Source organism: Oncorhynchus nerka, linkage group LG15 (assembly GCF_034236695.1).
Source record: "Oncorhynchus nerka isolate Pitt River linkage group LG15, Oner_Uvic_2.0, whole genome shotgun sequence".
Taxonomy (NCBI): Eukaryota; Metazoa; Chordata; class Actinopteri; order Salmoniformes; family Salmonidae; genus Oncorhynchus; species Oncorhynchus nerka.
The window spans coordinates 85930842-85950113 of record NC_088410.1 but is presented as its reverse complement, the minus strand read 5'-3'; the positions used below and the strand labels follow the sequence as shown (position 1 = coordinate 85950113).

The window sequence follows — 19272 nt, the reverse complement described above, 5'->3', positions numbered from 1 at the left end:
TCTGTTATCCAACCTAATAAACGTATTAACTGCTTTGTTATCCAACCTAATAACGGTATTAACTGCTTTGTTATCCAACCTAATAAATGTATTAACTGCTTTGTTATCCAAACTTATAAACGTATTAACTGCTTTGTTATCCAAACTTATAAACATATTAACTGCTCTGTTATCCAACCTAATAAATGTATTAACTGCTTTGTTATCCAACCTAATAAACGTATTAAATGCTTTGTTATCCAACCTTATAAACGTATTAACTGCTTTGTTATCCAACCTAATAAACGTATTAACTGCTTTGTTATCCAAACTTATAAACGTATTAACTGCTCTGTTATCCAACCTAATAAATGTATTAACTGCTTTGTTATCCAACCTAATAAACGTATTAACTGCTTTGTTATCCAAACTTATAAACGTATTAACTGCTCTGTTATCCAACCTAATAAACGTATTAACTGCTTTGTTATCCAACCTAATAAACGTATTAACTGCTTTGTTATCCAACCTAATAAATGTATTAACTGCTCTGTTATCCAACCTAATAAATGTATTAACTGCTTTGTTATCCAACCTAATAAATGTATTAACTGCTCTGTTATCCAACCTAATAAATGTATTAACTGCTTTGTTATCCAACCTAATAACTGTATTAACTGCTTTGTTATCCAACCCCATAAAAGTATTAACTGCTTTGTTATCCAACCTAATAAATGTATTAACTGCTTTGTTATCCAACCTAATAAACGTATTAACTGCTTTGTTATCCAACCTAATAACTGTATTAACTGCTTTGTTATCCAACCCCATAAAAGTATTAACTGCTTTGTTATCCAACCTAATAAATGTATTAACTGCTTTGTTATCCAACCTAATAAACGTATTAACTGCTTTGTTATCCAACCTAATAAATGTATTAACTGCTTTGTTATCCAACCTAATAAATGTATTAACTGCTTTGTTATCCAACCTAATAACTGTAATAACTGCTTTGTTATCCAACCCCATAAACGTATTAACTGCTTTGTTATCCAACCTAATAAATGTATTAACTGCTTTGTTATCCAACCTAATAACTGTATTAACTGCTTTGTTATCCAACCTTATAAACGTATTAACTGCTTTGTTATCCAACCTAATAAATGTATTAACTGCTTTGTTATCCAACCTAATAACTGTATTAACTGCTTTGTTATCCAACCCCATAAAAGTATTAACTGCTTTGTTATCCAACCTAATAAATGTATTAACTGCTTTGTTATCCAACCTAATAAACGTATTAACTGCTTTGTTATCCAACCTAATAACTGTATTAACTGCTTTGTTATCCAACCTAATAAATGTATTAACTGCTTTGTTATCCAACCTAATAAATGTATTAACTGCTTTGTTATCCAACCTAATAAATGTATTAACTGCTTTGTTATCCAACCTAATAAATGTATTAACTGCTTTGTTATCCAACCTAATAACTGTATTAACTGCTTTGTTATCCAACCTTATAAACGTATTAACTGCTTTGTTATCCAACCTAATAAATGTATTAACTGCTTTGTTATCCAACCTTATAAACGTATTAACTGCTTTGTTATCCAACCTTATAAATGTATTAACTGCTCTGTTATCCAACCTAATAAACGTATTAACTGCTTTGTTATCCAACCTTATAAACGTATTAACTGCTTTGTTATCCAACCTTATAAATGTATTAACTGCTCTGTTATCCAACCTAATAAACGTATTAACTGCTCTGTTATCCAACCTTATAAATGTATTAACTGCTCTGTTATCCAACCTAATAAATGTATTAACTGCTTTGTTATCCAACCTTATAAATGTATTAACTGCTTTGTTATCCAACCTAATAAAGGTATTAACTGCTCTGTTATCCAACCTAATACATTTATTAACTGCTTTGTTATCCAACCTAATAAAAGTATTAACTGCTCTGTTATCCAACCTAATAACTGTATTAACTGCTTTGTTATCCAACCTTATAAACGTATTAACTGCTTTGTTATCCAACCTTATAAACGTATTAACTGCTTTGTTATCAACCTAATAAACGTATTAACTGCTCTGTTATCCAACCTTATAAATGTATTCACTGCTTTGTTATCCAACCTAATAAAGTAGAAGATTAGTTCAAACTGTGACTCTATCATGCACCTTAATATTATGATTGGCTTTTTGAAATATCCCGAACTGATTTTCAATATTTTCTCTCTTGGGGGAGGGATGCGATTAGCATGAGTTAGTAAGTAACAAGAACATTTCCCAGGACATAACACATGTCTGATATTGGCAGAAAGCTTAAATTCTTGTTAATCTAACTGCACTGTCTGATTTACAGTAGCTATTACAGTGACATAACACCATGCTATTGTTTGAGGAGAGTGCACAGTTTTGAACATGAAAAGTTATTAATAAACAAATTAGGCACAGTTGGGCAGTCTTGATACAAAAAAACAGAAATGCAATGGTTCAATGGATCAGTCTAAAACTTTGCACATACACTGCTGCCATCTAGTGGCCAAAATCTAAATTGCAACTGGGCTGGAATAATACATTATGGCCTTTCTCTTGTATTTCAAAGATGATATTACAAAGAAATACAAAATAAAAGTTCTTTTTTTCTTTGTATTATCTTTTACCACATCTATTGTGTTATATTCCCGTACATTCCTTTCACATTTCCATAAACTACAAAGTGTTTCCTTTCAAATGGTACCAAGAATATGCATATCCTTGCTTCAGGGCCTGAGTTACAGGCAGTTAGATTTGGGTATATAATTTTAGACGAAAGTTGAAAAAAGAGGCGGATCCTTAAGAGGTTTAAGTCATTACTGAAGATTAATCTCTTCAGTAGGTCCTATGATTGAGTGTAGTATGGCTCAGGGGTGCGAAGGTGAACGGCAAGGCACTGAAGCGACGAACCACCTTTGCTGTCTATGCCTGGCCGGCTCCCCTCTCTCTACTGGGATTCTCTGCCTCTAACACTATTACGGGGGTTGAGTCACTGGCTTACTAGTGCTCTTCCATGCCGTCCCTAGGAGGGGTGCGTCACTTGAGTGGGTTGAGTCACAGATGTGATCTTCCTGTACGGTTTTGTGCCCCCCTCGGGCTCGTGTGGTGGAGGAGATGTTCGTGGGCTATACTCAACATTGTCTCAGGGTAGTACGTTGGTTTATATCCCTCTAGTGCTTTGGCAAAGTGGGTGGGGTTATATCCTGCCTGGTTGGCCCTGTCCGGAGGTATCGTCGGATGGGGCGATAGTGTCCTCCGACCCACCCCTGTCTCAGTCTCCAGTATCTATGCTGCAATAGTTTATGTGCCGGGGGGCTAGGGTCAGTCTGTCATATCTGGTGTAATTCTCCTATCTTATCTGGTGTCCTATGTGAATTTAAGTATGCTCCCTCTAATTCTCTCTCTCCCTCCCCTCCGGGAGGACCTGAGCCCTAGGATCATGCCTCACGACTACCTGGCCTGATGACTCCTGGCTGACCCCAGTCCACATGCTCGTGCTGCTGCTCCAGTTTCAACTATTCTGCCTGCGGCTAGAGAACCCTGACCTGTTCACCGGATGTGCTACCTTGTCCCGGACCTGCTGTTTTCGACTCTCTCTCTACCGCACCTGCTGCCTCGACCTCTGAATGCTCGGCTATGAAAATCCAACTGACATTTACTCCTGAGGTGCTGACCTGTTGCATCCTCTACAACCACTGATTATTATTTGACCCTGCTGGTCATCTATGAACATTTGAACATCTTGAAGAACAATCTGGCCTTAATGGCCATGTACTCTTATTATCTCCACCCGGCACAGCCAGAAGAGGACAGGCCACCCCTCAGAACCTGGCTCCCCTCTAGGTTTCTTCTTAGGTTCCTGCCTTTATCTAAGCACGGCGGCAGGTATCCTAGTGGTTAGAGCGACGGGCCAGTAACCGAAAGGTTGCTGGATCGAATCCCTGAGCTGGCAAGGAAAAATCTGTCGTTCTGCCCCTGATCAAGCCAGTTAACCCCCGGGTGTCGAAAACGTGGATGTCGATTAAGGCCCCCTGCACTTCTCTGATTCAGAGGGGTTGGGTTAAATGCAGAAGACGTGGATGTCGATTAAGGTGGCCCCCTGCACTTCTCTGATTCAGAGGGGTTGGGTTAAATGCAGAAGACACATTTCAGTTGAATGCATTCAGTTGTACAATTGACTAGGTATCCCCCTTGTATTCTAGGGATTTTTTCCCTGCCACTGTGCTTCTGCATTGTTTGGGGTTTTCTGCTAATGTAAAAAGGGCTTTATAAATAAATGTGATTGATTGCAACGCTTTAAGAAGATATGGAACTAACCCCTCCAGCATGTTCCTATATGGAAATAACTATTTCCCCCTCTGGAAACATCAACTCTCTAACAGGTGCAGTAGCATCCACTTACCTCCAGGGCTCTCCTCTTGCTAGTGAGCAGCTTGGCGATGTCTCGTGCCACCCTCTCCACCAGGTCCTTGGGATTGTTCCTCTTGATGTCAAACTGACTCTTCTTCTCATTGTAAATCTACAGAGAGAACACAGGAGTCAAAGATTAGTTCAAAATGCCTGTCAGTTTCTGATGTGAGTCACGAGAGCCACGTAACACTGGCCATGGCTATGCTTTCTATTTTCAACATAGCACACACACACTTAGCAGGTCATTTCATGTAGCTAATAGGGCAGCTGTCCTTATTGACAGTGCACCCTAACCAGCCGACGTCTGTGGGGTAATACCAAGCCAGCCACTAAATGCACACACAAGCTAAATGTCCAAGATCCCTTAGTGAAAAGTGATAATGAACGTAATCGGGAGAGACAAAGACAGAAGCGCGTGACCAGAAAGGAGAACAGGGGCGATGACAGCCAACCAGAAGCCAGAATCATGACAGATGTTTGTCCACACAGAGAGGCTGTGCACATCTTTATGGGCTCTGGCCAAAAGTAGTGCTGCATTATAGGCTATAGGAATATACTGTAGGATGCCATGTCAGACCCAGCCAGAGAAATGGACTCTTCTCCCAGTATCCTCTGTTTCACCTGAACAAGTAGTCCTCAGCAGTGGTTCTGGGTCTGAGCTCTGGCAGGCAGACATGCTCTGTGGTCCACAGCAGGCCACGTCCCTTGGGTTTAAAACTGATCCTGACTGCCATATAAGACACTACACTGTGGTGCAATACGCCACACTTTCACACTGCAAAACCACTCTCACTATGGCTTGGTGGGCTTGTAGTACACTCTTAGAAAAAAGGGTTCTAACAGGATTATTCAGCTGTCCCTATAGAACCCTTTTTGGTCCTATTTAGAACCCTTTTGGGTTCCATGTAGAAACCTCTGTGGAAACGGTTCTACATGGAACCAAAAAAGGTTCTTCAAAGGGTTCTCCTATGGGGACAGCCAAATAACCCTTTCAGGTTCTAGATAGTGCTATTTTTTAAGAGTGTAGGACTATTTCACAAGCCTTTTTTCATGTACAGTTGATGTGATTAGACTACGTACATTGGGGCTGAGTAAGCTATGTGTAATAAGGAGAAAGCAATGTGTGGGAATGTGTTTTGATGATTAATACATTTACATACTCTCTCTTGATTGATGCATTAATAAAAGTGAAATTACATCCACAGAAATCTGATTTACTTCCTCTTGTACTTCCTGAAAAATTGTGGAGGGGTAATATTTAAGGCCAGAGGAGGTGTGGTATATGGCCAGTATACCACAGCTAAGGGCTTTTCTTAGGCACGACGCAATGAAATTCCACAAACCCCCGAGGTGCCTTTATAAACTGGTTACCAACGTAATTAGAGCAGTATAAATACCTGTGGTATACGGTCTGATATTCCACGGCTGTCAGCCAATCAGCACTCAGGGTTCGAACCCCCCAGTTTATAAATAACTATCATTAATAGGAGCTATTTATATGCTGAGATTTACGTGTTTTGTGTGCAGCGATTAGAAGAGGAAAATGTCAGCCTCCATCACCTATGATCCATCACTGTCAGGCTAAAAGGTAGGTGTGCAGAGAGGCAGCCAGTAAAATCTGAACTCATCATGAGGGGCCACTGTGGCTCGCGGGTCTGCGTACCCACATCCATACCCACATATGCAGTCAGAGCTGGCCTTAGCCTTTTTGGGGCCGTACGTTACATTTTGTTAGGGGGCCCCGCCTCTTTGCGAGCAAAAGATTGATAGCGGAGAGACTTTTGAAAAGAAATTCATCTCCTGCAATTCTACACATTTTACCATAGGGTAGAGATAAATGTTTTCAGATTTTAATATGATATTTGAGTTTAGATAGCCGGCCGCTAGACTAACTTACCAATCCAAAAAATTATTGTCAGACATGGGCTAATTGAGTGACTGCTGATCCACAAACAGACTTCGAATGGATCCACAGGGCTATAAAAGGGAGGCCAGGCCTGCGGGCAACCAGTTGCCCACTCCTGGCCTATATTGTCTTGTTGTGTCTGGCTAAATGGTCAAGAAGAGTTTTTATTTCACCTTTATTTAACCAGAAAGTCAGGAGGTGAGAAGAGCTTTTTTCCCAGTGGAGATATAAACATACTGCTGTAGGTGTATGGAAGCAGAAGATATGGACATACTGCTGTAGGTGTATGGAAGCAGAAGATCTGGACATACTGCTGTAGGTGTATGGAAGCAGAAGATCTGGACATACTGCTGTAGGTGTATGGAAGCAGAAGATATAAACATACTGCTGTAGGTGTATGGAAGCAGAAGATATAAACATACTGCTGTAGGTGTATGGAAGCAGAAGATATGGACATACTGCTGTAGGTGTATGGAAGCAGAAGATATGGACATACAGCTGTAGGTGTATGGAAGCAGAAGATATAAACATACTGCTGTAGGTGTATGGAAGCAGAAGATATGGACATACTGCTGTAGGTGTATGGAAGCAGAAGATATGGACATACTGCTGTAGGTGTATGGAAGCAGAAGATATGGACATACTGCTGTAGGTGTATGGAAGCAGAAGATATGGACATACTGCTGTAGGTGTATGGAAGCAGAAGATATGGACATACTGCTGTAGGTGTATGGAAGCAGAAGATATAAACATACTGCTGTAGGTGTATGGAAGCAGAAGATATGGACATACTGCTGTAGGTGTATGGAAGCAGAATATATAAACATACTGCTGTAGGTGTATGGAAGCAGAAGATATGGACATACTGCTGTAGGTGTATGGAAGCAGAAGATATAAACATACTGCTGTAGGTGTATGGAAGCAGAAGATATAAACATACTGCTGTAGGTGTATGGAAGCAGAATATATGGACATACTGCTGTAGGTGTATGGAAGCAGAAGATATGGACATACAGCTGTAGGTGTATGGAAGCAGAAGATATAAACATACTGCTGTAGGTGTATGGAAGCAGAAGATATGGACATACTGCTGTAGGTGTATGGAAGCAGAAGATATAAACATACTGCTGTAGGTGTATGGAAGCAGAAGATATGGACATACTGCTGTAGGTGTATGGAAGCAGAAGATATGGACATACTGCCGTAGGTGTATGGAAGCAGAAGATATGGACATACTGCTGTAGGTGTATGGAAGCAGAAGATCTGGATATACTGCTGTAGGTGTATGGAAGCAGAAGATATGGACATACTGCTGTAGGTGTATGGAAGCAGAAGATCTGGACATACTGCTGTAGGTGTATGGAAGCAGAAGATATAAACATACTGCTGTAGGTGTATGGAAGCAGAAGATATGGACATACTGCTGTAGGTGTATGGAAGCAGAAGATATGGACATACAGCTGTAGGTGTATGGAAGCAGAAGATCTGGACATACTGCTGTAGGTGTATGGAAGCAGAAGATATGGACATACTGCTGTAGGTGTATGGAAGCAGAATATATGGACATACTGCTGTAGGTGTATGGAAGCAGAAGATATAAACATACTGCTGTAGGTGTATGGAATCAGAAGATCTGGACATACTGCTGTAGGTGTATGGAAGCAGAAGTTATAAACACACTGCTGTAGGTGTATGGAAGCAGAAGATCTGGACATACTGCTGTTGGTGTATGGAAGCAGAAGATCTGGACATACTGCCGTAGGTGTATGGAAGCAGAAGATATAAACATACTGCTGTAGGTGTATGGAAGCAGAAGTTCTGGACATACTGCTGTAGGTGTATGGAAGCAGAAGATATGGACATACTGCTGTAGGTGTATGGAAGCAGAAGACATAAACATACTGCTGTAGGTGTATGGAAGCAGAAGATATAAACATACTGCTGTAGGTGTATGGAAGCAGAAGATATGGACATACTGCTGTAGGTGTATGGAAGCAGAAGATCTGGACATACTGCCGTAGGTGTATGGAAGCAGAATATATAAACATACTGCTGTAGGTGTATGGAAGCAGAAGATATAAACATACTGCTGTAGGTGTATGGAAGCAGAAGATCTGGACATACTGCTGTAGGTGTATGGAAGCAGAAGATATGGACATACTGCTGTAGGTGTAAAGAAGCAGAAGATATAAACATACTGCTGTAGGTGTATGGAAGCAGAAGATATAAACATACTGCTGTAGGTGTATGGAAGCAGAAGATCTGGACATACTGCCGTAGGTGTATGGAAGCAGAAGATATAAACATACTGCTGTAGGTGTAAAGAAGCAGAAGATATAAACATACTGCTGTATGTGTATGGAAGCAGAAGATATAAACATACTGCTGTAGGTGTATGGAAGCAATATATATAAACATACTGCTGTAGGTGTATGGAAGCAAAAGATATAAACATACTGCTGTAGGTGTATGGAAGCAGAAGATATGGACATACTGCCGTAGGTGTATGGAAGCAGAAGATCTGGACATACTGCTGTAGGAATATGGAAGCAGAAGATATAAACATACTGCTGTAGGTGTATGGAAGCAGAAGATCTGGACATACTGCCGTAGGTGTATGGAAGCAGAAGATATAAACATACTGCTGAAGGTGTATGGAAGCAGAAGATATAAACATACTGCTGTAGGTGTATGGAAGCAGAAGATCTGGACATACTGCTGTAGGTGTATGGAAGCAGAAGATATAAACATACTGCTGTAGGTGTATGGAAGCAGAAGATCTGGACATACTGCTGTAGGTGTATGGAAGCAGAAGATATGGACATACTGCTGTAGGTGTATGGAAGCAGAAGATATAAACATACTGCTGTAGGTGTATGGAAGCAGAAGATATAAACATACTGCTGTAGGTGTATGGAAGCAGAAGATCTGGACATACTGCCGTAGGTGTATGGAAGCAGAAGATATAAACATACTGCTGTAGGTGTAAAGAAGCAGAAGATATAAACATACTGATGTATGTGTATGGAAGCAGAAGATATAAACATACTGCTGTAGGTGTATGGAAGCAAAATATATAAACACACTGCTGTAGGTGTATGGAAGCAGAAGATATAAACATACTGCTGTAGGTGTATGGAAGCAGAAGATATGGACATACTGCCGTAGGTGTATGGAAGCAGAAGATCTGGACATACTGCTGTAGGTGTATGGAAGCAGAATATATGGACATACTGCTGTAGGTGTATGGAAGCAGAAGATATAAACATACTGCTGTAGGTGTATGGAAGCAGAAGATCTGGACATACTGCTGTAGGTGTATGGAAGCAGAAGATCTGGACATACTGCCGTAGGTGTATGGAAGCAGAAGATCTGGACATACTGCTGTAGGTGTATGGAAGCAGAAGATATGGACATACTGCTGTAGGTGTATGGAAGCAGAAGATCTGGACATACTGCTGTAGGTGTATGGAAGCAGAAGATATAAACATACTGCTGTAGGTGTATGGAAGCAGAAGATCTGGACATACTGCTGTAGGTGTATGGAAGCAGAAGATATAAACATACTGCTGTAGGTGTATGGAAGCAGAAGATCTGGACATATGCTGTAGGTGTATGGAAGCAGAAGATATGGACATACTGCTGTAGGTGTATGGAAGCAGAAGATATGGACATACTGCTGTAGGTGTATGGAAGCAGAAGATATGGACATACTGCTGTAGGTGTATGGAAGCAGAAGATATGGACATACTGCTGTAGTTGTGTGGAAACAGAGGTTCTCTCCTTTATGACTCCTGTATGTGAATGCTGTAGGTGTATGGAAACAGAGGTTCTCTCCTTTATGACTCCTGTATGTGAATGCTGTAGGTGTATGGAAACAGAGGTTCTCTCCTTTATGACTCCTGTATGTGAATGCTGTAGGTGTATGGAAACAGAGGTTCTCTCCTGTATGACTCCTGTATGTGAATGCTGTAGGTGTATGGAAACAGAGGTTCTCTCCTTTATGACTCCTGTATGTGAATGCTGTAGGTCTATGGAAACAGAGGTTCTCTCCTTTATGACTCCTGTATGTGAATGCTGTAGGTGTATGGAAACAGAGGTTCTCTCCTTTATGACTCCTGTATGTGAATGCTGTAGTTTTAAATCAGACAGGTGTTTCTATTCCCCAGATGTTCCTGTGTTTCCTTCATTCCGTACTTCAATTACCCACCCAGGAAAAGTCATTAGCCTGCACTGTGTAACTCACCAATGTCCCCTCAAACCACAGACCAATAATCAGGTGAACGCGTACGTACGCACTGTCACACCCTGACCTTAGTATTCTTTGTTTTCTTTATTGTTTTGGTTAGGTCAGGGTGTGACATGGGTGATGTATGTGTTTTTGTACCGTCTAGGGGTTTTGTAGGTTTATGGAGTTGGGGACCATCTAGGTGTTTATGTATGTCTATGGTTGCCTAGATTGGTTCTCAATTAGCGGCAGCTGTTTATTTAGTTGTCTCTGATTTAGGCAGTCATCTTCTTTGGGTATTTCGTGGGTTATTGTCTATGTCTAGTTGCCTGTATCTGCACATATGTAGTATAGCTTCATGTTCGTTTTTTTTGTAGTTTGTTTAGTGTCCGTCTTCATTAAAATATAACATTTATTCAAATCACGCTGCGCCTTGGTCTCCTCCATTCAACGAACGTGACAGAATAACCCACCATAAAAGGACCAAGCAGCGTGAATGGGAGGAACAGCGCTTAATGGAGAAATGGACCTGGGAGAAGGACGAATGGGTTACAACCTGGGAGGAGATTGAGAGTTGGTCGATCGATCCAGGGAGAGGGCCAGAGCCTGCATGGGATTCTTTGGAACAGTGCGAGGAGGGATACAGGAGAATGGAGGAACGGCGAAGATATAAGGGTACACGGCTAACACGGAAGCCCGAGAGGCAGCCCCAAGAAATGTTTTGGGAGGGGCACACGAGGAAATTGGCTAAGTCAGGTAGGAGACCTGAGCCATCTCCTTGTGCTTACCGTGGGGAGCGTGTAACTGGTCAGGCACCGTGTTATGCAGAGATGCGCACGGTGTCTCCAGTGCACATTTCTAGCCCGGTGCGCTATATTCCAGCTCCTCACATTGGCCGGGCTAGAATGAGCATCCAGCCAGGACGGGTTGTGTCAGCTTTACACTCCAGACCTACAGTACGCCTCCACAGCCCAGTACGTCCTGTTCCTGCTCCCCGCACTCGCACTGAGGTGCGTGTCTCCAGCCCAGTACCACCAGTGCCAACACCACGCACCAGGCTTCCTGTGTGTCTCCAGAGCCCTGTACGCCCTGTTCCTCCTCCCCGCACTCGCCCTGAGGTGCGTGTCCCCAGCCCAGTACCACCAGTGCCAACACCACGCACCAGGCTTCCTGTGTGTTTCCAGAGCCCTGTACGCCCTGTTCCTCCTCCCCGCACTCGCCCTGAGGTGCGTGTCTCCAGCCCAGTACCACCAGTGCCAACACCACGCACCAGGCTTCCTGTGTGTCTCCAGAGCCCTGTACGCCCTGTTCCTCCTCCCCGCACTCGCCCTGAGGTGCGTGTCTCCAGCCCGGTACCACCAGTGCCGGCACAACACACCAGGCCACCAGTGAGCATCCAGGGTCCAGTACTCCCTGTTCTTGCTCCTCGCACTTGCCCTGAGGTGCGTGTCTTCGGCCCAGTACCACCAGTGCCAACACCACGCACCAGGCTTCCTGTGTGTTTCCAGAGCCCTGTACGCCCTGTTCCTCCTCCCCGCACTCGCCCTGAGGTGCGTGTCTCCAGCCCAGTACCACCAGTGCCAACACCACGCACCAGGCTTCCTGTGTGTCTCCAGAGCCCTGTACGCCCTGTTCCTCCTCCCGCACTCGCCCTGAGGTGCGTGTCTCCAGCCCGGTACCACCAGTGCCGGCACAACACACCAGGCCACCAGTGAGCATCCAGGGTCCAGTACTCCCTGTTCTTGCTCCTCGCACTTGCCCTGAGGTGCGTGTCTTCGGCCCAGTACCACCAGTACCGGCACCACGCACCAGGCCTACAGTGCGCCACGCCAGTCCAGAGCGTCCGGCAACAGTACCCAGTCCAGAGCGTCCGGCTACAGGAGCCAGTCCAGAGCGTCCGGCTACAGTACCCAGTCCAGAGCGTCCGGCTACAGTACCCAGTCCAAAGCGTCCGGCTACAGTACCCAGTCCAGAGCGTCCGGCTACAGTACCCAGTCCAGAGCATCCGGCTACAGTACCCAGTCCAGAGAGTCCGGCAACAGTCTACAGACTGGAACCTCCTACGACGGGCCACAGACCGGAACCTACCACGACGGGTCGCAGTTCAGAACCTACCACGACGGGTCGCAGTCTGGAACCTACCACGACGGGTCGCAGTCTGGAACCTACCACGACGGGTCGCAGTCCGGAACCTACCACGACGGGTCGCAGTCCGGAACCTACCACGACGGGTCGCAGTCCGGAACCTACCACGACGGGTCGCAGTCCGGGAACATACCAGTCCGGATCCGCCAGAGTCTCCCTCCAGTCCGAATCCGCTAGAGTCTCCCTCCAGTCCGGATCCGCCAGAGTCTCCCTCCAATCCAGAGGCGCCACTCACTCCAGACTCGACCATCAGTCCAGTGGCGTCCTCTAATCCGTGGTCGGCGGTGAGGGTTCCCGCTCCAGAAACATTAAGTAAGTGTGACGAGTCAGAAATGGAGCGGGGTCCACGTCCTGAGCCAGAACCGTCACCTCGGAGTCATGCCCACCCAGACCCAGAGTCCACATCTTTGGGGGGGGGGGGGGGGGGGGTTACTGTCACGCCCTGACCTTAGTGTTCTTTGTTTTCTTTATTGTTTTGGTTAGGTCAGGGTGTGACATGGATGATGTATGTGTTTTTGTACTGTCTAGGGTTTTTGTAGGTTTATGGGGTTGTTTACCATCTAGGTGTTTATGTATGTCTATGGTTGCCTAGATTGGTTCTCAATTAGAGGCAGCTGTTTATCGTTGTCTCTGATTGGGAACCATATTTAGGCAGCCATCTTCTTTGGGTATTTGGTGGGTTATTGTCTATGTCTAGTTGCCTGTGTCTGCACATATGTAGTATAGCTTCATGTTTGTTTTTTTTTGTTTTTTTGTAGTTTGTTTAGTGTCCGTCTTCATTAAAATATAACATGTATTCAAATCACGCTGCGCCTTGGTCACGCTGCGCCTTGTGTGTGTGTGTGCATGTGACACACATGCACACACACACACACACACAAACGCCATTTGAGAGGAGGGCATTTCTCAAGGTGGAAGAAGTCATTAACACATCATCTTATTAACCCGTGAAAACAAGAGGGAAGTGTTCTCTGCTCCATTGACACACTACAAACCCTGACTCTTTTAAAGTGATTTTCCCAAGTTGATTTAAAAACCACGTCAAATTTGTTTTAAAATCAATATTCATTCTCTAGTCCCTGCCGCTGAATACTTATGTAAATGTGATATTTCAGTTTTTATTTGCTAACATTTCTAAAAACCTGTTTTTACTTTGTCATTATGGGGTATTTTGTGTAGATTGATGAGGAGAAAAAAACATGAATCCATTTTAGAATAAGGCTGTAACGTAACAAAATGTGGAAAAAGAGAAGGGCTCTGAATACTTTCCAAATGCACTTTAAACAAAATAGACAGATGAAGGTAGACCTGCATCAGTAGCCTTCGAGATTTCACACTTTATTCTCCTCGTTTTATGAGATATACTGTACATTCATTATATCTACTAGACTGCAGCTAGCACCCTCTTCTGGACAGTCACATACACACTGGGCATGTTGTATCATTGTCTTAAGCCTCACTAGACTATATCTCTATCTGGATCTATGAGCACAAACCTGTCTGAGTGCTTGTAGTGTACTCCGCCTGCAACTCAGCAATAACAGCCCAGCACAGACAAATAAAGTGGGATCGTATTGTACTGTGCTCGCAGCTCTGACAGATGCTAGCACCACGGAGAGAGAGGGGGATCCAGGTACTGTATCTCTATGGGGAACACTCGCTAATGAGCAGTCCTTGGCTGAAGCTCAAATGGCACCCGATTCCCAATGTAGTGCGCTACTAGAAGATTCTAGAAGAACCACACAACTAGTCTGACGACGGCTAGAGCCCTCTCCCAGGGATCCAGTTACATGTAAGTGGAGGTTGGTGGATCATAGAGTATTTGGAAAGCAATATGTTTGGGATAGGGAAACACTTGGTACAACAAGTCAAAATGTTAAATTGAACATATTCAATTGTCTATGAATTTATTTAGCTAGATATTTGCATACAGTACTGTGTGCAGTTTTCTTATAAAGTCATACTGACACGCTCTCAGCAGCATTCGTTACATTCAAATCCAACCCTTGTCATCACTTGTGGATCTATTCAGAAAGGGAAAATTGCATACAGTTGAAATTGGAAGTGTTGGAGGGGGGCATGCTGTATGTATATCATAGCAGTGTTGGAGGGGGCATGCTGTATGTATATCATAGCAGTGTTGGAGGGGGCATGCTGTATGTATATCATAGCAGTGTTGGAGGGGGCATGCTGTATGTATATCATAGCAGTGTTGGAGGGGGCATGCTGTATGTATATCATAGCAGTGTTGGAGGGGGGCATGCTGTATGTATATCATAGCAGTGTTGGAGGGGGCATGCTGTATGTATATCATAGCAGTGTTGGAGGGGGCATGCTGTATGTATATCATAGCAGTGTTGGAGGGGGCATGCTGTATGTATATCATAGCAGTGTTGGAGGGGGCATGCTGTATGTATATCATAGCAGTGTTGGAGGGGGCATGCTGTATGTATATCATAGCAGTGTTGGAGGGGGCATGCTGTATGTATATCATAGCAGTGTTGGAGGGGGGCATGCTGTATGTATATCATAGCAGTGTCAGAAGCTCAAATAATGAAATGTGTGATTTGGACTGACTTCACAGTAAAAAGACATGACTATCAGTGATGTGACTGAGTCATGTCTATGATGCCCGGACAGTTTCCTGGATATGACTGTAATTAACACAGCAGAGGAGGAAACTGGCAGTTGTGGTGGCTCTGCAGTGTGGATAGGGCCAATGGAGCCGGTTGGTCGCAACACTAGCACAGGATCTGAAAGTGTTGGCATGCCAATCCAAGCCAATATGCTCACCCTGGCAGTCATGAGAGTGACACACACATGTGTGGTGCACTCACACGCGAATGATTAGCTATGATAACTGCTTGCTGTGTGCCAAGCTCAGAGTGTGTGAGTGTAAACACACAGATGGAGAGTAGGGTGTGGTGACACTCCAGAGAATCTCTGTTAAAACAGGACTCTCTCTGCTCCATCTTTATCCAATCAGAGAGCCACCGTTCTCTGCTTGTCCAATCACAACTCAGCATCTCTTCCCCTCCGTGACTCTACTCCCGCTTCCTAAAAAAGAGTTGTGAAAGCTGCAAAATCATTTCAAACACCTCTATGTTCGCTATCTCAGAAATCCTCAAATGATTCTGCCATCAACACAGTCTAAATAACTCTAAAGAGAAAAACTATAATAAATAAATAAAAAGGAAAATTATGTTCGGCTCCCACTTTGTTGAAAAATAGAATTTTGTTTGTTGGGGCCTTTCTACTGTTTGCTCTGACAGCAGCCTATGTCTGTGTCTAAGAGACAGGACTGCTTATTGCTCTGTGAAGTCAGCCACAATAGGAGGCATCAGGCTGGTGCCGGCTGAGGGTGACAGAGACAGATGCCACATCATTAAGGAATATTAGCGGGCTCTGCCGAGCAGACCGAGCCAGTATCCACAGCCCCCGGGAACAGTTCAATAAGGGAGAACACAGACAGAGAGAAATAACGGCACGACACGGCACCGCACAGCAGCCCCCCAGAGGAGTTCGATAAGACACAACAAACCAGGACCGCCAAGACCGACCGTCAGAGTTCAGTAAGACTGAGAAGACAGAACAGTCAGGGATGGCTGGCACTGGAGGCACGACCCTCCAGAGGATTTTAGTGAGACAGAACAGGAGAGTTGACTGCTATGGTGGCTGGCCTTAATGTGTCATTCAGAGTGTTCTGCTGTGTTGTTGAGTTGGGGGGGACACTGTCACAAAAAACCTTACAAGTATGTAAGTGCAGAGAGAAAACGTCACAAAAAAACATACATTGTAATATAACATATAAATACTGTAGGCCTATCCACTCTGCCACTAAAGTGTAGTCCAACTCAACAGTGATCCAAGCCAGAGTGATCAACTGCAAAGCTACTGGTTCACTGAGTCAAACAGCCTGAGCATGGTGCATCACAGGAAGCAAAATATTTACACACACTAGCCCTGAGGGAGAGGCTTATATTAGAGACACAGAGGAAGAGAACGAGAAAGAAAGAGAGAATGAGAAAGAGAGAGAACGAGAGAGAGAGAGAATGAGAGAGAACGAGAAAGAACGAGAGAGAGAAGGAGAGAGATATGAGGAGAGAGAGAGAGATATGCAGAGATAGAGAACATGATGTGTAACATGATCAGAGGGACTGTCAGCCAGGATAAACAAAATACACAAGTCACACACTCACACGCACACCTACATGCACACACTCATAAATATATATACACACACACTCATAAATATATATATACACACACACACACACACACACACACACACACACACACACACACACACACACACAGTGCTATGCCACATAGTCAGGCCTTTGCGTAGACAACACCCTGTCAGATCTACCTAGTGGAACCAAGGACAGGGGCACTGTATCCACCAGTATGTCTGTCTGTCTGCCTGTCTGTCTGTCTGTCTGTCTGTCTGTCTGTCTGTCTGTCTGTCTGTCTGTCTGTCTGTCTGTCTGTCTGTCTGTCTGTCTGTCTGTCTGTCTGTCTGTATGCCAGCCAGCCAGCCAGCCAGCCAGCTGGAACTATGCTGCTACTGAACAACCTCTAACACTACCTGACTGATACTGTACTGAACAACCTCTAACACTACCTGACTGGTACTGGACTGAGTGTAATGATAGGAGAGCTCCCTGCATACCTGTCTGACTGATACCTGCCAGAGCTCATTCACACTCACATTATGGTACGAGTCCATCTCTTCTGTCATACCCTCGCCTTTAGCATAGTCCAGCTGCTAATCAGGCTTGACTTTAGAGCAGCTCCTAACTTAATTCAGATGTCACTCTAACCCTGATTCAAATGAAACTCCTCACCAGTGTGAATAGACCGTCTAATATCACCTGGCAACCAAGACACACACAAACATACAGACTGACAGACAGACAAACACAAACAGACAAATGGGGCCAGATGGACAGATGGACAGATGGACCTGCAAACACTTACTGTAACTAATCTATGGCTCTTCATTCATTGATCACTTCAGCTAAATCAAAAGGTCATAGAGATTAACATACATTATTCAACTCACAATACTGGCCCACAGCCAGCCAGTCAGCCAGACAGTTACTAACTCCCAGCCAGACAGAAAAAGGAATCAACCCCTTATTTTGAAAGAGTAGCCAGAGAGAGAGGGGAGAGAGCGAGAGAGGAGAGAGCGAGAGAGGAGAGAGAGAGAGAGGAGAGAGAGAGAGAGAGAGAGAGAGAGAGAGAGAGAGAAAGAAAGAAAGAGATAAAGAGAGCGAGAGAGAGAAATATGGAGCAGCAGTCTCCTCCTCTCCTCTCTTCACCATCCTTTCTCAGGTTATTGGTTATTCAGACAGAGATAAATTACACTCTTTTTATTAACTTGCTGATGGTACGGAATAGTTTTTTTTCACCCAGTAGATTTTCTCAAATAGACAGCAACAGAATATGCTCTATAATGCTCTATAATTCTTTCATCCCCCTCTTCCCTCCCACTCTCTCAGCATCCCACTCTTCATCTTTCTCTCTCGCTTATTCCCTCCCAACCCAGCATATCATTTAAACAGCAGCCCATGCTAATGGCCAGCCAGAATCCATATCCAACACACAATCATACAAATGTTATCTTCCATCCTATCACATTAGACCACAGTGGCCGCAGCATAGTAAAGCGCCCTAGTGTGTGTGTCTGTGTGTGCATCAGCATGTGTGCGTGTGTGCGTGTGTGCGTGTGTGTGTGTGTGTGTGTGTGTGTGTGTGTGTGTGTGTGCATCAGCATGTGTGTGTGTGTGTGTGTTAGGGCTGTGCTAGCCCTGCTGAGGAGGAGACATGGTCCTGGGGGGCTCTCTGTTTGGCGTCTCCTCCACTTCCTGCTCATCTCCCTGATTACTGCTCCACTTCCACACCACTGATGAAGGCTGGCACCTGTCCATCACCCTGACTGAACGCTCACATCTCAACGCTGCTGCTATCAACACAAAGAGCCTCGCTCATCACTCGCTTTGTCTATCTATCACTCTGTCCCATCACTCGCTTCCTCTATCACCCTGTCTCTGTCTCTGTCTGGACTCTTTTCCTGTCTTCACCATCTCATCTGGTCTCCTCGCTGCTTCTCAGACCTATAGTCCACCTGTCCATTTCATTGGCCATATAATTAACACCTTCAGTCAATGTGTTTGCACGAGGTCATTGTAAAACTGGGACAATGTAATTGGGTTAACAGCTGTCATTATCTGGATGTACTGTTTTCATCTGACTGGTTTCTGACCAGGCTGTCATTATCTGGCCACAGTGACCATGGCTGCATCCTTTACCAATACAGTGCACTACTTTTGACCAGAGCCCATATGGGAATAGTGTGCCATTTGAGAGGCAGCCCATGACTGTCCTTCTGCTGTTACAGTATGTCTCAGTAGCAGGATGGTCTCCAACAGTATGTTTGAACTCTCTCCTCTCTGACTTCCCGTCCTGGGTCTGTCTTGGTAACCTTTCCATTCCCAAAACCCCTGAGCAGATTTAAACGTTTTGCTATAATATAGCACTCACTGCAAATTAA

The 19272-nt window shown here is 44.2% G+C and overlaps 1 protein-coding gene across 3 annotated transcripts in view; it reads right to left on the bottom strand.

Annotated features, from left to right (window-relative positions):
- The window catches only part of LOC115142357 (voltage-dependent calcium channel subunit alpha-2/delta-2-like), a 344103-nt gene that overhangs the window by 252498 nt on the left and 72333 nt on the right, over positions 1 to 19272 (bottom strand). For all 3 annotated transcript variants that reach the window (XM_065001983.1, XM_065001986.1, XM_065001984.1), the window contains exon 3: positions 4430 to 4546. In XM_065001983.1, coding sequence (XP_064858055.1) covers positions 4430 to 4546 — 117 coding nt within the window. The remainder of the gene's footprint in view (positions 1 to 4429; positions 4547 to 19272) is intronic.